Genomic DNA, 27,309 nt, shown 5'->3' with positions numbered 1-27,309 from the left:
ATGTGTTTAAAATGATAAATTTGACATTTGTTTTTAGTGAAATAAATAGTAAAAGGAGTTTTACAAATGTCCCTAAGCTAATGTCTTGTTAAAGTGTGCGATAAATCCGGAAAAAACGTGAATTACGAATGACAGGGGTTTGTTTAGGAAATAAGACTTTTTCACTTCTCTATGTAAAACTGTTTCGTAATTTAAAACTTTTGTGCGCGATAGTATTTTGAGTCGACGTTGAAGTGTCCAACCAATAGCACACCGGCAAGCATGCGGCGCGTGATACACACGCCCCCGCATACCATACCACCAAATAGACCGATAAATCGCTTTTGCGCAGCTTGAAGGCCAGCGTTCTTTTTACATGACGCGAACTATACCATTGAACAATCTTTTGCCTCATACATTCAAAGCAATTTACTGTTCGAAATTAATTGGCTTACAAATACAATTTTTCACGCCCGTGTTGAATCTATTAAAACTTATTTGAGTATAAAATATCACAAAACTAGTCCATCAGACTCGGAACGATCTGACTAGATCTTGGCCATCTTTTAATTTTTCAACATTACCTGGACAGCCTCCCACCCCCAGTCGCGGTATTTCTGGTCCTTGGTGAGACGCCACATGATGAAGTAGCTCTCGAAGGTTTCAGGCCGCAATAAGTACATTTTTTCGTTACTCTTCATAGCTCTAGCCTCTACTGCACCCGAGAATCTGAAATGGCCATGGTTTGTTAAACACAAGCAGCTAAATATCAACTTTTCTATTAATAAATCCTCGCATACCCTTGTTATAATGTTTTGAGGTTTAACATCGAACATGGTTCATTTTTTATTCGACCTCTGTTCTTAATATTCAAGTTATACCAAATGACAAACTAAAGCGATGACTTTTTATGTTTTTTTTTTTCTAATAATACCAACGTTTAACGTATACACACGGTCACCTGTATCTAAAGCAGGTACTTAAATGCCATTTCTAGGTTTAGAATCCTGAAAAGTATTTTTATAGAAAAGTCAACTGATATAATACATGTACATAAAGCATAATATATAAATGTTAAACCTAGACTCGAAGTAGGAACTTAATCCACAAGTCTGAAGTAGAAACCAAAGTCATTGCTTACTGCGCCATTATTATAATAGGCCTCGTTAGTTTGATTTTCATTGCTTATTGGACATTTTTAAGGAAACGAGACAGCACTAATAAAATTTAGTTGCCTTCGTAGTGTGTATCGAGACTAGATGATGGAAGTGTATTTGAACATCTGAATATTACTCAAGAATGACGTCAGTTAATAATCAGTGGTTTGGGGAACAATATTTTTGACATCCCTTAACAACTTCTCTTGATATGAGTCATTATCCTACGCTACGCTTCAGCCTGTAGCATCCTACTGCTGGGCATCTTCAGGCCACTTTCTCCATTTAGGAGAAGAATTGGAGCCTAATCCATTACGCTGCTCCACTGGGTTTGCGGATATATTCCCCACTATGAGTAAGTGTACACGATAACAATCGGGACCGACAGCTTAACGTGTTCTTCGAGGCACGGTCGGAAGACCGGAAATAAAATTTTTGAACAAACACAAATATCCACTCCGAGTGGGAATCGAACCCGCGACCGTCGGTGTTCGGGCGCCGCCGACACGGCACACGGCCCATTCCACCAGGCGGTCGTGGGTGTGTGCAACACTAGCGGTAGTCCTCTCACCGGAAGGCCTCGGGGCTGAGCTTGGTGTCGGCGCGGTCGTAGCTCTCGTGGCACGTGCGCGTGAGCTGGCGCGCCACGTCCATGTAGCGCTCCGACTGCGAGTTCTCCAGCGAGGTGGACGCCAGCGCGAACATGCCGCCTGGACGGCCGAACGAACTCATTAATTACTGTACACCAACAATCACAAGCGACAAAGGTTATACAAATAGTTATTTGCCATTATTTTTACATTTGAACACATACTAATGCCGGGCAAAGCTGTATATATAATAAATATTAAAAAGGAAAGCGTTAAGATACATACTACAGTATAACAAAAAAAATATTAAAGAGAAATACAGGGATACGCACAACACGCAAACAGTACGTAGCAACATCTTATATATAAATAGATAATAGCTGTATCTACTATATATTATATATTATTGAAATCGTGATGAACTCGAGAATGTAGCTTTCTAATGGTAAAGGTATTATTAAAACCGTTTTACCAATTAGAACAAATACACAATTCCCTTTACAAAAGTAATAGCGTAAAGTCGCTTTGTAGCAATGAGCAGTACTGATGTTATCACGATAACACAAAAAGTCCATCCGATCATTCCAACAAGCCTGCTATTTAAACACATAAACAAAGTTGCCTCCCTTCTTTCGTAATTCTTCCCATCCCTCGTTTTACGTCTTAGGGGTTATCCATTAATCAAGTGATGCTTTAAACTAACCTCCCCCCCTATATCCAAAAATCACGAGTATTTTTTTCTGCAATAAAAATGATCTCTTCCGAATATTATCTTCAAGGACAGTTATAATCTGAAATTTTTGAAAATTAAGCATCGTAATACTAATTTCTAGACGGGCATCAAGGTTGCAGGGTAATTGTTGTTTTTTGTTTTTTTTTTTATTTTTAAATCGCGCCTTTATCGAAAAAAAATATACGTGTATCTCAATATAATCCTTCCCACTTCTTGCGATATTTCGTGACGTTTTTCCGAGCCCGTTTCTAGGCTCATGTGATAAATGGACGACCCCTTGCTTTAGTAGAGTAGTAGTGCAGCACATACGATCCACTCACCCGCGAAACAAGAGAGATGGTCCATTTTTTCCTCAAATACCCTGCCGTACTTGACCTCGGCGAGGTAGGCCAGGCCCGAGGGCGATATCCTCAGCATTTTTTCGAGCGCCGCCTGCATGGCCTCGTCGAACATCACGCGAGCCTGCTCATCCTCGCCGTTGGACACCAACCACGCCTTCAACAAGTACTCGTAGAAAGAGTCACCTAGAGCTCCGAGAGACGTGTGCCCTGGAACATTGAATATCATCATAATTATACACCTGATAGCAAAGAGTTATGGCTTTGTGCAATCCAGAAGGAGCATTAACATTTGTAATAAAATACGTACGACGTTGCATAAAGTTTCGAAGGACTACCGTATTAATATATTTTAAATGTACAGCACAAAATGTTTGATATTGTTTCTATTTATTTCGCTGACTTTGTGTGCATATTGATTTTTTATCTTGTTCCAGCTTTTTCAGTTGATTTTCTATTAGTTGTTCTTCACGCAGGCGGGTTTTTTGTTTTGTTTTTAAGTATTATTTTATTTATGTCTTTTTAGTCAGACAAATTACGTAATCGGTTCAATTCATTAAAACAGTTTACATCATGTGGTTAATTAAGTAATTTTTTAGGGTCAAGAGAACTGATAGCAAGCCCGGAGAAAGATCTCACTCTGCTCAAAGCAACGTAAGCCTGACCTTTAGCAAATAGGTGACTGCTTAAGTCAACAACTATTAGTTTTAATATAATGAAATTATTATGAAAATTATTTGTTTGTATTTGGTATTATGTATTTGTTATTGATTTTATTAATGTAATTGTAAATTGGTGTGACATTATTTTATTAATTTTTATTTGTAATTTTAATTGTGTTTTTTTTAACCATTGTATTTTATTAGAAAGGCTACACCCCGAAGTTGATCATCGCCTAGGAGGCGAGTTTGGCATGGCATAGGCGTGGGAAAGAGCAAAGTCCACATTTTTTAAACTTTAATATTGTATTTCTTTATTAGTATTGCGGTAATAATAATTATGATATACCTTTTTAAAATCCTTGTATTGTGCCCTTCAATTTGATACCCATATTGTAGTATTCGAGAAATTTTTTTTTTTTTTTATTAACTACAATGGCTTCGCGCAGCCGCCATGTTTGATTTTTTTTTAATGTCACCTATCTAAGAACACTTGGGCAGCTAAGATGAACCTAACGATACCTCAATTATGTAAATCCATTCAGTGGTTCTGGAAATATGAGGTAGTAAAGAATATTACATACAAATATACATACAAGATACGCGCGAAAAACATAACCCTTCCTTGGCAGTCGGGTAAAAAAGGATTATCAGATATTTATTTGAACAAATAAATGTTTCCGGTTTCTTCGTTTGTCCAGTAAAGTGGGTGTAACAGTTTACGTGGCTGTCGGTCACGGTGTTATCACATACACCTGATAGCAATCGTAACTCATAGTAGGGAATATATCTGCAAATCTGCAGTGGAGCGGCGTGGTGGATTAAGCTTTCATACACCTACGTGGAAAAAGAGGCCTAGCTGTGGAATGTAGTATGGCATATTGTATTATTGATTTCCCAGTACATATGGAATCAAGTTCCTTTTTTTTTCGATAGCCAGATTAAATAAAGTCATTAAAAAATTTCTTCATGTTTTTAGTATACCTACAATATTTAAGTTTGTTCAAAATGATCCGCCTCACTTTCATCGTACTAATTACTAAATAAACTGAACGATTTCATAAAAAACTGTGATAGTAAGCGACTTTGTTTTGAAGCATTTATCAGTCTACGTGATAAGCATCTCGTCTAATGTCGTGTACGACTAGTTTAATTATAACAAAAAACATATTTATCAAATTTGTTTTGTTTTTCTGGGTCACGGTAGAATGTTATTCTTTAGTCATCACTTCAGTCTACACAGTCCACTGCTCGACATAGGCCTTCTGAAGTTCGCACCGGATATTATGGCGCAAACTCATGTATTTTGTCCTTAGTCACCACGCTAGGCAGGCGGGTTGGTGACGGCAGGGCTGGCTTTGTCACACCGAAGACGCTGCTGCCCGTCTTCGGCCTGTGTATTTCAAAATCGGCAGTTGGGTGGGTATCCCGTCATCAGTCGGCATTAACAGTTTCAAGGTGGTAGTCGAACTGTGTTATCCCTTAGTCGCCTCTTAGGACACCCACGGGAAGAGAAGGTTAATATAAAAAAGAACTATCATAGTTAATTTTTCTTATATGTATCAAAAGAATTCTTTCAAGATTTTCGCGTATGTATTTTATATGTTTATGAAAATACTTGTATACGAAAATAACATTAATGGGCGATAATCCATAAAATTAACGACACTTCCAAACGTTTTCTATTTCTAGAATTTGGTCACCACTAAAGAGCATCTTGTCAATTTCTAGAGATTTAATGACCCACGCTTTACTTCTCAATTTGACCCAAAACAAAATAGGCAGCAAAATATTCGTGACATGAGAATGACAAGCATAGTTTCGTACAAAAAGTAAGATCTACTTACTTTGTCCCCACTGTCCTGTCCTAGGGTTGATGTAGTTGGGATAGAGGCCGTCTGGTTTTTGAATGTTGTGAAGAACTTCGCGTATACGATCTACCTTCTGCCTGTAAACTGGGGTAAGAAAAATATTAATATAGCTATATAAATAGCCATATTTTTTTTTTATAAAAGTCCCCCAATTAAGGTATTAAAAAAAAAATTCAGATCGGATTTTTTTTGCACTTTTAATTTTATTATAAAATTTTATGATTTCTGTTTCGTCGATAGCAGAGATGTAACTCCGAAAATTTTAGTATGTTAGGATAGAATAAAAATTATAATAATTTTATTTTGATTAGTTAATAAAAATATTGTTACGAATGATATTGTTTACCTTCCTTGCCAGTGACATCACTCAAGTAAGTGAATTCCATGTGTAGAGTGCCCACTTCAGACAGAATACTGTTTGCACCCGCCCAGTGATACTGGCGATTTGCCTGCAACATACAACGTTTGCGTGATTCGTTTATACGCATAAACATACTGTGAGTTTCACGGTTTTACCTGCCTAATTCATGATGGGTAATCCTGTGTATTAATACAATTATAAAGTATACAGTATCGAGGCCAAGGATCCAGTCTGGATGTATGTCCTTGTGAGTTTGCTCACCGTGACTCGGAGAGTACTTACGATAGTGCTACGCGGAATGATCATATTAAAAGAGGAAGGAGGAAGGTAGGGGTTCGTTATAGTTTTAAGATGTAAAATGAATCATTATTAGTATATAGTCGTTTTGTTGTAATCGGATCATTAATTAGTCCTTGAATTATCGTTGACCAAGCAACTCAATAGGAGACAAAGTGCAAAATATGGAGAAAATCGAATATTGCGTGGTAATAAAATTCCTAACCAAGTAAGGAATATTTTCTCAAACTAAAATGAATGAGATGGCATTGGTTTACGAGGATTCTCGCCTAGGAAAAACAATTCTTAACTAGTGGTATAATTTAAGCTGGGCAGGGAGTCACTTGAAGATGAACGAAGGCCGGGTCGCCCTTCTGAGGTGACCACGCCAGAACTTATTGAAAAAGTAGACATTTTTTTCAATAAGTTCTGGCATGTGGCGTTCATTAATTATTAACTAGTGTTTTTTTTTTTTTAATTATGAATCTTTTGAAGATGATATTAGCAAATATATATTTTTAAATTAAAGTGTAAAAGAACTATAGTTAATTCGCACTAAGAAAATAGGGACTCAACTCTGTTACTCAGTTTAGCTACGCCCTTGACATATTATTTTTAAATCTAATATATAAAATTCTCATGTCGCGGTGTTTGTACTTAAACTCCCTCGAAACGGCTTGACCGATTCTCATGAAATTTTGTGTGCATATTGGGTAGGTCTGAGAATCGAACAACATCTATTTTTCATCCCCCTATATGTTAAGGGTAGTCCACCCTTAATTTTTTTTTAAATTATTTTTTTATGATACAACATTAAAAAATACATACAACCCTAAATTTTCACCCTTTTACCACCAACCCCTATTTTTAAATAGCGTTTAGCGACAAGACAACGTTTGCCGAGGTAGCTAGTCTTCTTATATTTTTATCTATGAAAATCGTAGTATGTCGTGTTCAAATTGACCAGTTGAAGTAAGCTCTTCATACAAAAACAATTTCATATAATAGAATAACAATATACTTAACGAGCATCGTTAACAAATACAAGTAATCTTGTTGAATATTAATCGTTAAGTGCCTTTATTTTGAATCGAATCTCTCTCAAATTGATAAGGTCCGCTGCGAATACACGTTATAATAGAGAGATCATTATACAGCGAGTGACGGACGATTGTCGAGAGCTTCTATTGAATTACGAGTACTACATAAAATATCCCTTAATAATTCTCCGATCTTATTGACTTCTATTTCAATTTCACTTTTCTCATTATTTAAAGTGGAAGATTTACGTCAAAGTTTTTTTTTTCACGGTATTCTAATCATAAAAATCTAATATCAAATGGTAATTTCTCTGTATTTTAAATGTTATAATAACGTTTGTAGTTTTCTAGATATTATCAAATTTGTATATAAGAGGCGAGCAATATTTGCTTACTTTTATTGCGTCGAAATATTTCGCATTTTAGACATTTTTCCAGCAGAAAGAAGCGTTTATTTAGTAGTTGAAAACGAATATTAATGTTTTATTTACTTTATACTAAGTTTCTGTTTTAATATTCGAGATTGAAGACCAAAATTGGTAACAACTAAGTAAGGAAAACAAACTAATATAGAGTCTCGTATTTACCTACAGCTATTAAAGAACGGTCGAGTAAGACGAAGACTGGTAAACGAATGTTCCATACGAGCTAAATAAAGAATAATCGTGTTTGCTGGCAAACGAAACTAAAACCGACTTCAATTACATCGACAAGTAATACTCGTACGACGTAGGTAGACGAAAAAATAGTCAAGTAAATACGCATTATCAAAGGTTATTCCAAAAATTGTAATAAGATCTCGATGAAATTTAAATGTGACCACATAATAAACATCGGCTTTCGATTAAATTAAAAATCATCAAAATCGGTACACCCAGTAAAAAGTTATACGAATTTTCGAGGGTTTCCCTCGATTTCTCTGGGATCCCATCATCAGATCCTGGTTTGCTTATTATGGTACCACACTTAGGATGTCTCCTTTCAAACATAAAAAAAAAGAATTATAAAAGTCGGTTCATAAACGACGATGTTATCCCCGAACATCGAGTCGAATTGCGTTTTTTGAAGTCGGTAAAAAAATACGCTTGACTTCGTGTTCGTATAAATTTTGCTACTCATCATTAAAAGCGGTTATTGTCATTTATAATGGGTTACCAATTAAAAACAGAGCGCTATGACAGCTGTAGAGATAGACGAGAGAGAGAGAGAGTGTGACTCATAAACTTCATGCCATTCATAATTTACTGGTACGATATATCAGCAAGAGTTTTAGTTCCTCAGGAGTCCCTAAGGAACTAAAACTTTGGATTCACACATTTGGAATAGACATATCTGACACTATGGTGTTTGCTGATGCAGAAGAAAAATATACAAAAAACTTTTTGGACTGCACTGCAAGGGATTTAACGCAATTAAATAAATGAAATTTAAATATTACGTCAGTTTTAATTGCAAACTTATCGCAAGCCCGAAGAGACAGATAAACAAGTCAAAGCTTTTTATTCAAACGGTAGATAAATTCGATTCACTCGGCTCTGCGCATACGACGAATTAATTTCGTAACCGATTCTTTATTGATAAGAATAAGGTATGAAGGATCCGTGGGCTAATGAGAGCATCGTATCAGGAATGATAACGAAGGAGACTGCGGCGTCGGCGGTCTTTGATGTGATAACGAAGAGCCAGAGGTTCGCGATGAACGGAGCATTGCGATTTGAAGACGGTTTAATTAAATGAATGAACATTGGTTTAAATTCGACGTATTTTTCGTTTATGAATGAAACCGATATTTCGCAGCGGTGTTTTAGCATCTTGTTTATAAGGAATGACAGTCGTACTCTGTTTTATGTACAGGCAGAAGCAATATAACGACCGCTTTGGTGTACTGATGCGTGCAGTCGCCTGAAACACCGACGGTTTGCGACTTCGAGTCGCGCTCGGGATGGATATTTGTACTAATATTCCTTGCCGGTTTAGATGTTTGTTCTTGTGGGTCTCCCCACCGTGCCTCGGAGATCACGTTAAGCCGTCGGTCCCGGTTGTTATCATAAATACCTGATAGCAATCGTTACTCATAGTAGGGAATATATCCACCAAGCCATCAACCCGCAGTGGAGTAGTGTGGTGGATTAAGCTCCCATCTTTCTCCTACGCGGTGAAAGAGGCCTACGCCCAGCAGTGGGATGATACAGACTGAATGCATGCAATGCAGAAGCAATATTACAGAGTTCAGATATTAATTCGCGTATTCTAAATTAAATAACAGTATATAAATAAAATTCTATTTTTATATAATTACCTAATTTTAAGAAGCTTCGCCAGTAATTGATTTGCTTAATGTCAATTAAAATTGTCTATATTGCAATGTCGGTATACGAGTATACATATATGCAAAACCATAAGCTAATACGAAAAAATTCAAAAAAAATAAATTGAGGCTTTTTTTGCGTGTTTACGGTTTTATTAAATACCAACTAAAGGATTTATTAAAATTATAACAAAAAATCCGTAGTACCTGCAAGCGTACATCTTTCATGCAAGATAAAATATTGTATTGTAGCGAAGTACTTTAAATTAATAAAATTAAATTAATATATATGCAATATTTAAAATAAAATTGTAGCCGCTTTATTCGTCGGTCGTAATTAAGCTTCTCGTTTCATTTTACAAATTCACTGGCGTCGAGCTCCGTTGTCCACTGCAGCGTGCATCACGATATATTGTTATTTCACGTATTAATCAGATTAGGCTCATGAACGGATTATTGACTTGTTATACAATTTAATCTAAGTATGCTAATAAATGGAGAGCCGGTTTTTTTGTTCGGTTATACTGCGAAAACTACTAAACCGTTCGGAATAATTCTTATACCATTAGATGCAGCGTGTTTCGGAGAAGGTTTTAGTATATGATATGTTGGTGATTACTTATTGTGTAAAAAAATATGGACAGACAGAGGTCACTAGCACATATATAAAAACACTGCACATACAAATTAATAAATCATAGAAAACAAAAGCAAGCCTACATCTCTTTTTGAAGTGAAAATACTTTAGAATAGTGTGATTTGAAACTCGATGAAGAGAAAATGCGGCACGATAAAGAAACGAACACATAAATGTATGTGAGGGAACGAGATAGAATACATTGCACAATATTTTATTCTCAGTGAAAAAAATCTCTTGTAGGCTACTTTTCAGAAGTTTCGCTTCTGCCGTGTGTGAATTGCACAATTTTATTTTAAGTTAATTTCTAATTAGATATATATAATAAACGATAAAGGTTTGCCATTGTGCGCGCGTTACGAAAAAACTACTGGATAGATTTTACTCAACTTTAGTCTAATATGTATGTATTAATCTTTACAAATATATTACGGCAATGACTTAAGGGGCTACCAGATAAGGCTTATAAAGATTTGTAAGCGAAACATATTTTTGTTTTCAATTTTTTTTAATGTGTTTTCCTCTACACATATACATTACTTGCTGTGCCCCGCGGTTACCTGCGTTAATTTGGGGAAAAATTTACCTAAATTTAATGTAGATGATTTTCCTGCCTCGGTAAATGGACTGTCCAACACAAAAATATTTTTTTAATTTGAGATTTCCTGAAATTTGCTCGTTCAAACAAACAAATAAACTCTACAGCTTTTTAATATTAATAAAGATTAATATAATAAGGAACGTAGAGCAATCACGTTACTTATTTTATTAATCAGCAAATTAGTTGGAATCAGCCAGTATTTAAGGATAACAAAACGAAAGCCATTTTGTTTTATTATTTGTTTTATGTAAGTATATCTAATGACAGCAGAACTTGTTTTATTTTTCACTATTTGTAATAAACATGAAACTGTAGCTTCGAAGAATTTAATAGTTACAAAACGGTAATCTTATCGATATAAAATTATGTTGAAACATTAACAAGGTCGTGTAGTGTCAAAGACTAAGGGTGAGGGACGTTTGATCGATAACTCAAATTTTTATTTTTATCATTAATGTTCGCTTTTGTTTGTGCATTTACATATTCTTTACGCGAAAAGTATTAATAATGTACCGCTAAATATTTTTCTAAGCGCAAAGCTCGAAAACGGCTGAACCAATGCAGCAATTTTTTTTAAGTTTTATAATATTTTATAAAAAAAAAATTACGTGATGAAAAATTGGAAAGTAGCATAACGTAACGATTATTTAACTTGCTGTGTGGTTACGGCATTAAAGAATATGGCCACCCCCTCTCTTCCCGTAGGTGTCGTAAGAGGCGACTAAGGGATAACACAGTTCCAATACCACCTTGGAACTTAAAAAGCCGATCAATGGCGGGATAACCATCCAACGTCTGGCTTTGAAATACACAAGGCGAAGACGGGCAGCATCGTCTTCGGAGCGACAAAGCCAGCCCTGCGGTCACCAACCCGCCTGCCCAGCGTGACTATGGGCAAAACACATGAGTACACGCCATTTTTGGCTCGAACTTGTGGAGGCCTATGTCCAGTAGTGGACTGCGATAGGCTGATGTGATAGAACGATTATTTAAACTTTAGATACGCGTTTGAAAGTTCGCAAGGCCGGACAACGAATATAATAGGTATAAATAAGACGGGCAAAAAATATTACGATAATACTAACATCATTGCGAAAAAATTGAAAGCACTACGTGCTTACTTCTAAAACTATAGGTATAAAATCACTTTACTTTCCTGATTAATCGAAATATATGAATCACGTTACTTTCTTGATTAATCGATATAATGAATGGCCCATAAAAATAGAGTAATGTAATGACGCTGTAGCTAAAATAGCAGATTAAATAGCAATCTTACCTTATTAGAGGGATTGATAAGGGCGTAAGGGAGACCAGTAGGCGTCTCGAAGGCTGGCAGCAACGCGTCGGCAACCTCTGCGGCCTTGTCGCGGAACACTGTGTCTCCGGTCAGCGCGTAGCAGGAGAGTAGACCGCCCACGAAGCGGATCGTCGTTTCGAAGACTGACAGATCAGTGTCCTGAATGATTTAACAGTTTAACAGATTTACACGACTTCTGTGTCAATACACTGACTGTTAACATAACTCGATTTTAATTAAGGAGTTGGCGAGCTATAAGATCGCGATGTATTTGGAACTGCCAATGCCTTGGCAGACAGTAAATAAGCCTTGGTAGACAGTAAAAAAGTACTTGTCGCACTAATGCCTAATCCATTTGCCTTAATTATATAATCTTATACATAAAAATCTCGTATCACAATGTTAGTTACCATACTCCCTCGAAACGGCAGGACCGATTTTTATGAAATTTTGTGTACATATCGGGTAGCTTTGAGAATCGGCCAACATCTATTTTTCATTGCTCCTAAGTTGTAAGGGGGGGGGGGGTTAAGGGGGTTTATAAAATATATAGCAAAACAACGTTTGCGGGTCAGCTAATATATATATTATATTTGTTAGGAATTCCATTAAACTTTTAATTACGACCGTACAAAGCATTTACTTCGTTTTTCTATTTTTTTACTATTCTGTCTGATTTATATGTCTGAAGTTAACTGTACACTTATCATATCAATGAACATTATATATTTATAAAAAGCGATATTACTGCGACATCCATTCATAAATACATGTACCTATACCTAACCTTAATAATTACATGTAAATTATGAAGGTCGTTAATGCGAAGTAGGTTTGAGACACGTGTCAAGTAAACAACATAGTGTTATACAAACACACGAAAAAAAGCAAACCATTAAACGGTCTGTAACATACGAGTTGGTTTAAGGCATAATGAAACACATGAATATATCCTAGTAGAACTACATAAAGTTTAAAATTGTTTGGTATTTAAATTTTTAATGGTGCCCGGGAGTGTAGCTAATTGAACATTTGATTGGTGGCGCTTGCTACACGGCCACTATTCTTTATTTATGTAGTTGTAGTTCAAACGCTCGTGTACATTTTAGCCTAGATATCGTATTTACCAAGTTTTTTGTGCACCAAGTTTTTTGTTTTGTGTGTCATTCCGATTTGACACAGGCTTGATTCATTCGATTCAATTAAATCAAAATTCAGGATTGTTTTTCATACAATATATTGTTTAAATTGTGGGTTTTATAGTATAAACTATGGTTGCTATGTATTTTAAACAATAACACTAATATCACGAGTGCGCAACTCTAAGAATTTTTGTTGTTATTCCTTGTCGAAATATTTACATACATATGTATGCGTTGTTTTCAAACAGCGAAAAGACGTTTAAAAACAAACTTAGATATGAACTACAACAAACACATCGACAATGCGTCAGCGCAGTGGTCACAGCGACTGACCTACTACTACTACTGCTGGCGTACTAGTGTTTGCGGGATCGAGCCTCGTACATGACAAACGTGAATAGGCCATATTTGTCGATGACTCCCGACACCGAATTCTCATCTTATTATAGCAATTTAGATAGTGAAGCATTTATTTTTTACTTGGTTAAAACGACTGAGTTACAACGAACCTAGGTTTATGTAGTCGTTTTCCTCCATATTAGTAGGGTACGCACATAACACACAGATGGTCTTCATGTCAAAAAAATTGATCTTTTCTAAAACAAATTCGGATAGATCAATAGGTATTGTAAAATTAGAGGTGATCACTTACGATTTCGTTGATATGGAAATGTTCAGCTATCCAGTCCCTTCCCTCTCTGAACTCGTCCATGAGGCCCATGATGTAGAGCGTGTCCATACCGTCGACGATGGTAGCCCCCAGGTCTCCGCCACCGAACACGCTGGTCAAGTGAGCACGCTTCGATATCGGCTTCAGTTCGTTTTTACCCCATGCGTACAGTTTGTAGTTGTTCCACGCGTGACGCATCATCTGAAAAGATTGGCAATAGTTGAGAAAGGTTTCGCCTTAGAGAGGAATAGAAGTATAAAAGTTAAGACCCAGGGTGTTACAGATCCAATCACATGGCTTAAACCCGCAGTGAATAAATGAGACAACGAACAAGGCACTAATAAATGTTAGTGTCTATAGGCATATTATTTTATTCAAAATTTATAAGAAGGCACAAAATTATTACAGTTTTTGGTTGTAAATATTTTAATTACTTAAATAAATTTATGTTCAAAACCTTAAACCTAAATATATAATAACATTTGTCCAAAAAATAATCACCCAATATAACAGTCTGTTCTTAAAATCTTTCAACAAATACGAGTCATCAAAAATTTGCAGATTAAAATGTGATTGTATTTGGTAATAGATACGTTGTACATTTCTCGCTAATTAATCATTTCCGAAAACTCATATTCAGACAATATATTTTATATTTTAAGTAGGTTTCGAGAGAAACGGCAATGATAAGTCGCTAGTAATTACGCTAATTATGCTAAATACGGTTATTGTACTTACACTCTACACAAAACTGTTTAATTGGTGACTATAACGTTGGTTGTTCTTAATATTTATTATTTAGAATTATCACTAATTTCTTATTATTATCGTTACTAATACATAGATATGTGCAGTTCTTGATTATAATTATTATATTTTTGATTATAAGAATAAATGAATAAGCCCTTTGTTTACTATAAATACGAGGAAGTTAGTTTATGTGGTGATAATGATTATCATCAAAGCTAAAAATTGTAAATTGTTAAAATAGAAAAGTCAGACAACGTAAATAAATATAAAAATGCTCTGTAAAACAAAAACAAAATGTTAAAAACGGTTTGAGTAATTTTCATTGCCCTAAGATAAATAATTAAATAAATAAAGCAATAGTTAGTATGAAGTGGGACATAATAGAGGAGAACCCACCCTGGGTGTGAATGGCGATGTATGATAAAAATAGTATGAGGAATTGGTATGGAAGAGCATTAGGAGACACCAATCTCCTTCTATGAAGGAGGCTTAGTTTTAAAAAATATCAGTAAATAATTTTATTCACAATAATGCAACGCTTCTACAAAATATAAAAACAAATATAGTCTGGACATGGATAAAGCATTATTCGGAAGTTCTTTTAATTAATATTCGCGAAACGTGTCAGAAAAACAGTACAACGTGTTAGATAGATTCACGGTTTGTGGACTCTTTATAAGAGTTGTTTTTGTGTAAACTGCAAGCCAGCTAACTATTCTAAGGAGTTCACATTTCGCTTTTCAAAGGCGTCGAGAAAGAATTCTTCTTAGAAAGCTAGCAAAGCCGTTGCCCGCAGCGCAAGTTTTAATCTCGGCGGCTCCGTAGAGCGACCGAACATTAATGAAAGGATATCGGACTTTCCGCGCTACCATTAATTATTATTAGGTTCCGCCAACTTTGTCGAGTGTCGCCAATGACTTGGAAAAACCGAAGACTTTACCAATTAATTATTAAATAGAATGAGGAAATAGAATGTTGACATTAGAAAAGCAGCTCCTAAAGACGTTCGAGGTCAGGTCACAATCAGTGGATAACGTATATTATTGTTTTATACTATCTTAAGATAACCTTTGTTTGTTATCGCTTTCGCCTAACGGGAAAACTTGTTCGGAAAAAAACTAAGTCATAGTAATGTAGCATTTTATTTTTATAAAACATTGGCTCAACTACTATTACTACACTTACTATGAAATTACTGCATATTATTTTAATGTTCTGGGAACATACATATCTGCAAGATAAGATAAATTCAAACACGCAAAATTATATTACAGCAATGTAAGGAAAGATGAACACCATGTATTAATACGAAATATTAATTTTATACCTCAACGACTTTTTGTTGTTTCAGTTTTGTAGCGTTATAATAAAGAGGGTCTTCCCGTACAACACTCGAAACGGATGACGCCCAGCGAGCCGCCCGGGCCATCCTTTCCCGAGGATCACTCTGACTTTCCAGTTGGACGAGTTGAGTCATCAAGAACATCACCATAAGGAACGATGTTCCCACTGTTATCAAACGAACTATTTTTCTCATTTTTATCGTCGTAAGCTAAACACGATATTGTTGTAGTTGACGGGTATTTTGAGAGCAAATTGTCGCTATATTGGGTAGGTACTAAGGTTTTAAAATTTTAATATGCATATATTCGCACAGTTGAAATTTCTACTTTCATGTTATTTGATTTATTTATAGCACTATTAATTGTTATTTATACCAAATTTTTAACGAATTTAGTAACTGCTAATGTAGGTTAAGTCTGCGCGACTAAGCGCGCGCGCGATTCTAAGCTACTGCGCGATATGATGTGCGCGCCCGCTGTTCACACGTTATCACGTGAACGACAATCGATTTGTGGTCTCGATTCACTATAAGTCAATGACATCAATGTCACACACGGTTGTGTTTTGACGAAATTCATTTCTATGTTTTTTTTTTTACTTTTAACATTATTCTGCGAAAGATTCCTTTAAAGAAAAAAAAAAAAAAAACTACCAATAGCACCAAAATAGTCACTATCATCAAATACATCGCTAAGTGTATATTCAATTGGCCTTAGTTACTCAGCAAGATTATGAATGATGATAAGGTATTCTACACATAATTCAATTAGAATAAATCCGTAAATAATTATATGAATAAGTACTTATAACTTAAAAATCATTTAATATAAACATCCCGTTTTAACTATTATTATTATTTATTGTAGTAAAATAACAATGTAAGAATATAAAATACAATTATTAATAATAAGATGCCACATAAACTCATTCAAGTTTTACCGGACATCAGTATTGTCGACATTATCACAAGATAACTATAGGTACATAATATATTCGACTTAATGTTGAACTAGATCATTTTATTTTCAAAGCATTTATTAATTATATAATAATTGTCACACATCAATCGGTTAAGCGCTGTATGCCGATAGACCGACCAACCAGTTTAATTTAATTCGGTTAAAAAATTTTATATTTAAATTTTTGAAATGGTGTTATTGTATATTATTAATAAAATATTTTTTAGGTATCTTTTTATGTTTTTTTGCTGTTAAAGATTTCTGTTAAGCTAAAGGAAGTTACGTTAGCTCCTGTTTCATTAATTAACTGAGGAAATTAATTGATTTTAAGTTAATTGCACAAAGTTGCGCTTTAGCCTGTAATATCCCATGCTGGCCATAAGCCTCTTTCCTCATGTAGGAGAAGGATCACTTACGGCCGAACCCAATATTCAATCTAAAGATAGAGATAGGTAGTTATCATCGACTGCTAATAACTAACTATCTATCCTTTGTAGTTGTCCCAATAATTCGCATAGGGGACTACTATCTCCAGTTAGCTGTAGATAGACCGGCTACCTGAGCTCTCCCTTACATTCCAGTATACGCAGCGTCACAGACGGCCTCAGTTATGTTACACAGATGTTTTGTAGTATTTAAATTTGTCATACAAATTTTATTCATATTAAAGTAATCTTGTTTTATAAAAATATGGACTAATCAATTTTTAGACAGACTTTTTAATTTATAATAAATGATATTATTTTAATATGGAATGCATGGTAAATCTAGTAACGGAACGTTTTAATACGACACGAAAAGACGCTACGAGGCACAGTGGGCTGAAATTCACGTTTCATAGACATTCAAATTTATTTTTACAAATGACGCTTTTTTTGATTGAATGCGATTGAGAATAACTGCTATATGCCTTATATAATGAACTTTCAGGTTTATAATCGAAAACAGCGCAATTAGAATTTTTTTAAAAAAAATTTGTATGGAGTCGACATAATAAATGATGATATCTCCATAATCGCACAATTGCGCCTAATATCCTCTTAGATTATTAAAATATAAATTATTTTTGATTTTTTGACATACTTCATGCTCAGGTCAAACTTGCGTTTTTTTTTTTAAAAATCTTTAAAAAATTTACCAATTTTGTTTTCTTTATTTTTTAGTTATTAACTAATATCAAGATTTACATGGGTGTATATATACTTTCCACTTACTCAAATTAATTGTGTGCTATATTAGAAAGTGAAACTCATTAAAAAACCATAAAAAGGTTTAATTATTACAATAAAAATATAATATAATATGATAAAATTAAATAAGGCTATGAATATATTATTTTTATTATTGCCTTTTCCGTATCACTATCTTCAGAGCCGAACGCAAAGGCAGAGTTTATTTTTGCAGTATCCCTAAACTCGAATTCTGGTGTTTGAATATTCATCAGAACCAATGTTTCAGGAAACACATTTTTCTTTTTCTTTGCATTCATTCGTTGGGCCTTATTGCTGAATTAAGTAGATCGGACGAAAGAAGAAGGCAATTAAAAATATCTTCATTGAAACTTATTCTGCTCTTCTTACGTGAGTGATGTTCTCTGAATCTTCTGAAATCTGTGTTTCTCGCTTCTGAAGCCTCTTCACATAAACTCCCAAACGGTACTTTTGCGTTACTAGCGATAATTTCGGCTCCATGAAGCAGTTTCGTGTGCACTGTTGATAGCATGTAGTACCAGTTGTATAATTCTATATACTTTTCAGCAGTTATGTACGCATATTCTCTAAATTTCGAAACATTGATAGATTGACCTGAAGTTATGGCTTGTAAAATTACAGAAAATCTTGGGATCAGAATTCTACAGAAGATGACTTGATGGAGCTCGGATTTTCTTCTCTACATTCGCGCATCAACATGATGGAATGTCTTTTTCATATCGCATCTTAATTAGATATTAAGAAGTAGTCTGCTAGAAAAGAAAATGAGAAAGCCGCAGTGGATGCAAGAAACTATCCAAGCCAGGTTCAAAACGGAACTAAACCTATTAATCGATATCTCAAGATAAGGTTATGGCACAACTAACGATGGGAACACTGCAGGACGAGTTTTTGAATTTCCTGTGAAGATTGCGGCTATCACTGAACTAGATGAAGATGTGATCCGAAGATTTTCTTTCCGAAGAATCATCTGATCCGAATCCGATTTTCTGATCCGAAGATTCATCTAAGTGCTGGCTTTGAAATACACAGGCCGAAGACGGGTAGCAGCGTCTTCGGTGCGACAAAGCCAGCCACCGTGGTGACTATGGCAAACACACATGAGGAGCTTGAATTTGCGGAGGCCTATGTCCAGCAGTAGACTGTATCAAGCTAAAGTGAAGATGATGATGATGATGAACACGGAATCGACTATCTGTTTAAGCGTTATATCAAGTCAGTCAATCAGTCCACTGCTGGACAAAGGCCTCACTCTCACGCCATTTTTGGCGTGAACTTGTGAGGCCTATGTCCAGCAGTGGACTGTATTAAGCTGAAATGATGAAATGATGATAATTCATCCAATCCACTTATGAATACAAAGAAAAAGAAAAATGTGTTTCCTGAAACATTGGTTCTGATGAATATTCAAACACCAGAATTCGAGTTTAGGGATACTGCAAAAATAAACTCTGCCTTTGCGTTCGGCTCTGAAGATAGTGATACGGAAAAGGCAATAATAAAAATAATATATTCATAGCCTTATTTAATTTTATCATATTATATTATATTTTTATTGTAATAATTAAACCTTTTTATGGTTTTTTAATGAGTTTCACTTTCTAATATAGCACACAATTGATTTGAGTAAGTGGAAAGTATATATACACCCATGTAAATCTTGATATTAGTTAATAACTAAAAAATAAAGAAAACAAAATTGGTAAATTTTTTTAAAGATTTTTTAAAAAAAAAACGCAAGTTTGACCTGAGCATGAAGTATGTCAAAAAATCAAAAATAATTTATATTTTAATAATCTAAGAGGATATTAGGCGCAATTGTGCGATTATGGAGATATCATCATTTATTATGTCGACTCCATACAAATTTTTTTTTTAAAATTCTAATTGCGCTGTTTACGATTATAAACCTGAAAGTTCATTATATAAGGCATATAGCAGTTATTCTCAATCGCATTCAAGCAAAAAAAGCGTCACTTGTAAAAATAAATTTGAATGTCTATGAAACGTGAATTTCAGCCCACTGTGCGAGGCCATTACGCTTTATTGAATCGTCGTTTCGTTTGAATTTTTATAATTTTTTTACAAATCAAAATTCAAATTATACAAATCATTGCAAATTATACAATCATTCACCAAATTGTTTGTTTTATTCACAAGATGAGTAAAGTAAGTATTATTTCACAAAAAAACTTATTATTTTTATTCAATCAATTGTTGCAAAAGAGCAATATCACTTGAACTGCTACTTGAACTTGAGTCCGCCATTATTTTTCACTCGAAATTAATTTTATTTTAAACAAAGAAAATACTTTTGCAATTAATAAATCTTAGTTATCCCCCGAAAACTATAGATCGGATATTGTTGTTACTAAAGATAGCCAACGCTACTGACAGATAGAACTCTATTATTATTATCGCTATATATATATATATATATATATATATATATATATATATATATATATATATATATATTTTTTTTTTTTTTTTTTTTTTAATTTTCAACGCCTACATTATGTTATCAATCAAGTCTAGTAGCTGTATTCCGGGCAGGATAACATCTGCCGCGTCCGCTAGTTTTATATGAAATTCAAATAGCACTTTTAAATAATAAGTTACCTTTCTTCGTTGTAGGACTTCTTCAATATTGTGTATTGGAAAACATTTGGCATACTCGTACATTATATTAATGCAAGAACATCATACGTATTTGTTGCACTAAAAATAAAATCTAATCAAAGGTAGCATTCTGTTCAGCTGAAATACTACTACCTACTTTAGATGAGTCAGTACAGTAGCATACATACTACCAAATTTTTAACCAATCCTCCTTTCATGAACTACGAAACATATAAGTTGTAGTAAAACAAAACACTTATGTCCTTGTGTCTTAGAGCTAAGAAACAGATACGAGTACACGAATACGTCATTATTTTAAGGTAAATTTTTACGTAAAGTTTAGTAGAAAACAAATAACCTACCACCTAATCTATATTGAAAAAATATATTTTGAAAACCTTAATTAGTGTAGATCTCACTCAATTGTCGATAGTTTCCATAAATCGGAAGACAATGTCGCTGATAGCGAACGATAGTGAGAACTTCATCTAACCATCTGGATGTGTCGAGCAATCTCGGTCGGTAATTAATTGCTTCGACGGCGACTTCACTTCACTTCACTTACCCGCGTAAATCTAAGACTTCAACAGATTTACTGTTATGGCTCCACCAGCCACAAACAGCTACCCTCGAATCTTAACCTAGATTGCGATAGTATCTTGACACATTTCAGGACACTTATCATAAGTGTTACATACAGTTACTAGACAAAATAAACATCGATACTGGCTATATACCCGTGCGAATAATTCGCACTAAATATGTATAATAATTATCACTTCACAAAATTACAAAAAAGTAAATTGATTAAATAAAACAATAAAGTAAGTTGATTTGAAATTGAACAAAAAATTTACCGACCGTCACTCATGTGGACGTTGTTTCAAAATTAAAGCCGGCATATATATTATTTGAGTAATTAATTAATTTACAAAAACAAAAGCAATATTATTGTTTTTAATTTGTGGATGCCAGTAGAGCAAGCAATTATCTACTTATAGAATTATATATAATTTATGTGGAGTAATTGTGAGGTTTTTTTTTTCTAAAAAAACAGAAAAGAAGGAGGCAAACATCCTTAGCGTATTAATATAATATGTGATGCAGACATATTTTTTGCTTATGATAAAATATTTGGTATTATAATTTTTAGTACTGGTAATGACTCTATTATAAGAGTAACGTTGTTTATAGAGTAACGTTGTTTATTTTAGTCTCACAATCAATCTTATAATCCATATTTATAAATTCAGTTATACGTACAAATAGATAAGCAGATGCTAAAATTTAATAGAATGTTTATTTTTAAAAACATTATAGGAAGTTTGTCCCGCAGCGCCACAATATCGAGAAATAAAATTGTCACGTGTTCTAACTGATAATAAAAGTTACGTATTTTTTACGTTACACAATACATGTAGCATCCACCAGAATCGCAATTTCTAACTATTGTAACTAGAAACCGAATATCCAATTAAATGTTTTAGCATCTGTAGTAACTGTTTTATTAGTAAGCAGTAATAGGTAGGCTATTTACTGAAAATTGTTAACAACTTGTTTTAAGCCATTATACAAATAATGGAATACGAGATTTATTTTTTGAATTTCAAAGATTTCTTAATCGAAACATGCTTGTGTTATAAAATGAACTCTTCACGTCTAATGTATAATATAGTATAGTTTTGGATATTAAAAATTGTACAGTCAGGATTTTTATGCTTTTTTCGTGTCTTTCGTCGTCGTTGCTTTGCTTGTCTGAGCTTCTGTCGAAGCTTGTTACAAGAGCTGTAGTTTTTATTTGTTAGCTTTAAATTATTACTAGACCTGTTCAACAAATTCCAGCTTATTAATTTTATACAAACAGTTTAACTATTAAATTACTTCTATAACTCGTTATTAGTTCGGAGGTAATTCGGTCGATTGAGTTGTAGTCTTTGTTTTTAAATTAAAGTATGTCTTTAGTCACCAGCTAAGAAGTACAATATAAGAGTTTTTATTATTTACACATACAGGTGTAATGCAAATGCCTTTTCATTTATCTCTCTTATAACGATACAATCTCGCATTCGCCTGCTTTTTTAACCAACTTCAAAAAAAAAGAGGTTGCTCAATTTGACCGTATTTTTTTTAAATGTATTTTCGGGGATGACCTCGTCGTTTATGAACCGATTTTGATAATTCTTTTTTTCTTGGGAAAGAGATATTCCAAGTGTGGTACAATGATAAGGAAACCAGGATCTGATGATGGAATTCCAAAGAAATCGAGGGAAACCCTCGAAAATCATAGTGACGACTAGTGCGTTTGTTAATTTTTTTTCGTCCACTTACGTTGTATTACTTGTCGATGTAATTGAAGTCGGTTTTTTTCATTTGCGAGCAAACACAATTTTATTATTGTAATATGATAAATCAATTTTTACACATACAATGAAAATAATATTAGGAGCAAAAAAATTAAAACAAAAAAATAATTCTGTTTAAGTTAAAAACATGTTTTTGAAAGTATAAACTAATTAATAAGAAAATAGTTTTCGAATTTAAAAATTAGTTACAAAGACAAAAAAGCATTAAATCTACCTACCTGAATAAATTTCCAAGCCTCAAACATTGTATAGCCATTGTATAATATTAATTCTTACGAAACGTTTCCCATGTCATCCATTAGAGACTAGAGTCGATCGAAATATGGCTTTGGACAATGATCGTTCTACAAATCACCCACGAGTGCTATCTGAAGGTGTCAATTCTTGGCTGTCACTGATCGATTGCAACCAGACGCCGGGACGCCCGTATACCCTCTTTCAGACAACACATTTACTAGCACACAATACACAAAAGTACGACTATATATGTATATATGAAACGAGAAGAATAAAAGTATAATTATAATGTTGCGTCGACAGCGTAAAGCGAACTAGCAATCCGTTAAATTAAAGTAATTATGAAGAAAAAGATGGATGGAACAGACAAAGCGCAACAACATCGATTATAAGATAGGGACGTTTCTCCATCTTGTTAACTCCATTCAGTAGATCTGCTTTCGAAGTCGAGATGTTTTATAATATCGAGTCAAACGCTCCTAAGAATAAATATCATCCGTCTGATATTACTTCGCAAATCTTTGATTAAACAACGTCTGTGTACGAAACAATATAAATTACTTTTATATAATATACATACGTATAGTCGACGTAAGATGTTGACGGTACTGGCGATATACTTTTGTAAATAAAACCCTTAAAAATGAAGAGAAAAATAAGACCTTTTAAAATTACTACGTCATAATGTACATATAAAACACAATATTAATTTACATGTATCTAAATTATTAAATCTTTTTTTTTTTTCTTGTGTGTACTGATTTTTAAACAATCATTGTTCTACAAATAACAATCATTACTCGTTGCATATACGCTACTGTATGTAAAAAGTTAATTTTAAATTTTTTATTATACACCTGTTTTTAATCAACATCACAAACCTTAAAAAAAAATTCATGCTATTTAACATTGTTACCGCTTCACAGAAACCACAAACATAAACACGAGTAATATCACGAGATTCAACTAGTACAACTAAGCATTAAGCTCACGGCGCTTTGTCATGATAAGACAGTCTACAAGCCTAAGGACGGGGCGCGTTTTTCACTAATGGAAAATCTGCATAATGGGACGTTCCCCTCCTGATTCGATTTGTTCGAAAAATGTTACTTCGGATCTTCGTAGTCCTCTAATGGACCGACGCTATTTACTAAGGACGACAGTTTTTGTAGACTCTTAAGCAGTGTAATCACGGGTTATTTGTGACTAACCTTTCTGGAATATAAATGGTCTATGAGCGTCCCAACAAATATGGGCTCCTCGTAAGCGATATCCAATATCGACGTACCCTTGAGCACAGTCGTGTTTCACGTCTATTATAGTGGAGCTATCAAAGAGCTTTGTAAGACTAGTATTCCCCAAGCAGAACGTGACGCGATGAAAATGAATTCAAAACGTGTAATTTTTATTTCGCCAGTTATGGCAAAGTTTAAATAAAGACCCGAAAACATTTCAACGGAGATTATATTATGTTTGCCATTACTTTTTATTAAACAAAAACAATATCGTTATATTTCCATGTCTTTTTTCTTTTAATTGAGATAGACCGGAAGAAGCAGTCGTTCTTTTTCCAACGCGAATTTGCCAAACAATGTGAGTGATAAAAATTGACTGGCGGAATATAATTTCCGCGACGTACTGACCGTGTATTATGACGCAGACAATGTAAAACCAATTTCGTTTAGATTCGTCGGTCCCGGGGGCGTATTTGAATAAATATTTTGATAGAATACAAGCAGAGCGAACGTCATTTATCATAATCAGGATGACGTCGCGGCCGCGCTCGCCACACCTTCTGTCCTGCACAGCTACCGTGTATCGCCGGACTATATTTAATACCTCCTGTGCTCAAGTGCTTGTTAAATATGGGATTCGTCAATTATTAATACATAATTTATCATAATGTCAGCCTCATCACTTTTTCATATTTACATCATATAAGAAGTAGCTTATAATAATAATGGAATAATTTCATCAATTGTAATAAAATAATCTAAATAGCTTAGTCACGAAAAGATTAAGATTACGTGTGCAAAATGACACAATGTGTAAATAGGATAATGAAACAATACATATGTTAAAACTATATGTTAAGTTAACATAAAACATACGTTATAAAGAAAAAGTACAAACGTGAAAAATTATATTTAATCTATATATGTAAATAAAAATGAATGTTGCTAAGAGCATAACTCGAGAATGGCACGACCAATTCGGCTAATTTGTTTTTTGTATGTTTCTTAAGGCCTACAGAAACTGTTAATAAAAAAAATTAAAAAATTAATTTTTACTATTTTCTTTTGACAGGATAAAGTCTGTCCGGGCAGCTAGTAATTTATAAATGTTTTGAAAAAAAAAATTAGTAATAGGGCTTTTAACTGGGTCTTGGGTACTTGCGCGTGGAAAACAACTTATATTAAAGAAATCAAAATTTGTGATGTTTACTTGATAAATATTTGTAGTTTATATTATTAATCATATTTGTCATATTTATAACGTTTAATTATTCGTAAGGGTTAAAATATTAAATTACCATTACCGTTTGCATGAACATTTTGAAAAGAACCACTCACGCCGGAATCGCTCTATAAAATTAACAAATTATTTATTATCAAAATCATTCAAGACTAATTATTTATATTTATTACTCTATTTCTTACTCTTCTACTATACTACTTATTTGTCTTTACAATTTAGCTAGTATCCTGCGTTGACTTCTATGGCCACTGTTCTACTAATTGACGTAGATTCTACAGCATAATGAAGGTAATTGTATAATAACTATTACTAATTTCACCAAATAAGATAAGAGCAAGCAGTGACTCGTCGAACAAATAAAGACAGCGATGCCAAAAAAAATGTGTAACAATAAGCATTAACCTTGTTTTAGAAGCACTCGTGCAGAGTAAACCCAGCTGGGAGTACGTCTAATAGAACCACAGAACGCTCATATAAATTTATAAACGGTTGCATGTAAGCGCTGCCAATGAAACGACCATTGAGGCTCAACGGCGGTGTATTTGTTAGCGCGGGACGGAAATCCGTATAGGCGCGTATCGCAAACTACCTAGTTTCCGTAAGCGCCGGCCACTCTATGTATGGATGAATGGGCCTATATTGGTAACGAGATATATCGTCTAAAACCAACAGCAGCTTAGGTAGATAAGCTATATATCAATTAGGAAAGAATTTTTTTTTAAAAAGTCAATCAGGAGTTACGATTTCAATACTGCATTAAAAAAACAATGTTGAAAACAAATTGGCAATAAATCTGTTGCGGACTAAAACAACTGTAACTGTACGCACTCAGTTGCTACGGCTACTAAGTTACGATTTAACAGTACAGCGGACTTGGCAGAGTTACAATTAAAAGCTTGTTTCGCTAAAAATGGACAGTATATTTTTAGCATCTATTCGACGTTCAGCTGCGGTAAATTTTGTCAATTCTTTTTAAAGTAAACGTACTGAGTGATTGTGATGGATATGTATATACCTATAAAACAACTGAGACCGGTGTATTGTTAAAAAAAAAAAACAAAACATACAAATTAGGTATTATAATAGAATGTAAAACCTTGTCGAAAGTATAAACACTAACGAATGTGGTTATTTCGAACGAACGAACGAAGTTTTATTTCTGAGCTCATAATAATCTATACTTACTTATATTATATAGCTGAAGATTTTGTTTGTTTGTTTGAACGCGCTAATCTCAGAAACCACTGGTCCGATTTGAAAACTTTTTTTAGTGTTAGATAGCTATAGCTAGATAGCTCATTTATCGAGGAAGGTTATAGGCTATATATCATCACGCTAAGCCCAATAGGAGCGGAGCACCAATAAAGAATGTTTCAAAATCGGGGGTTCTTTTTTCCTTTTGAGAGCTTCCGCTGCGTGCACTGCGGAAAAAGTTAGTTTCGCAAAAATCACGTATGACGGAATTGTTTCCCTTTAAAAGTTTTCAAAAAAGTCTGCGACAGCATATGTCTATCTTTAAAGGTTGGCTCACTATAAACTTTTTTATACTGACCAAATTCGTTCTGAAATATTGCATTATTTGCGGAGGTGTTTTTATAAACATGATATTAATCCTTATCTAAATAAATACGTTATTCATTACAAGTATTTAATCTAAACTAATATTATAAAGTTAAAGAGATT

General features: G+C 34.0%; 1 protein-coding gene across 1 annotated transcript in view; it reads right to left on the bottom strand.

The window, feature by feature from the left end:
- The window catches only part of LOC123655127 (mannosyl-oligosaccharide alpha-1,2-mannosidase IA), a 99,262-nt gene that overhangs the window by 2,661 nt on the left and 69,292 nt on the right, over positions 1 to 27,309 (bottom strand). The window contains exons 2-8 of the mRNA XM_045590963.1: positions 13,645 to 13,863; positions 11,830 to 12,009; positions 5,674 to 5,776; positions 5,304 to 5,411; positions 2,780 to 3,007; positions 1,708 to 1,846; positions 564 to 708 (exon numbers count right to left, since the gene is read on the bottom strand). Of these exons, the coding sequence (XP_045446919.1) occupies positions 564 to 708; positions 1,708 to 1,846; positions 2,780 to 3,007; positions 5,304 to 5,411; positions 5,674 to 5,776; positions 11,830 to 12,009; positions 13,645 to 13,863 (1,122 nt within the window). The remainder of the gene's footprint in view (positions 1 to 563; positions 709 to 1,707; positions 1,847 to 2,779; positions 3,008 to 5,303; positions 5,412 to 5,673; positions 5,777 to 11,829; positions 12,010 to 13,644; positions 13,864 to 27,309) is intronic.

This window comes from Melitaea cinxia, chromosome 7 (genome assembly GCF_905220565.1).
Source record: "Melitaea cinxia chromosome 7, ilMelCinx1.1, whole genome shotgun sequence".
Classification (NCBI taxonomy): Eukaryota; Metazoa; Arthropoda; class Insecta; order Lepidoptera; family Nymphalidae; genus Melitaea; species Melitaea cinxia.
This window is presented reverse-complemented; position numbering and strand designations above follow the sequence as displayed.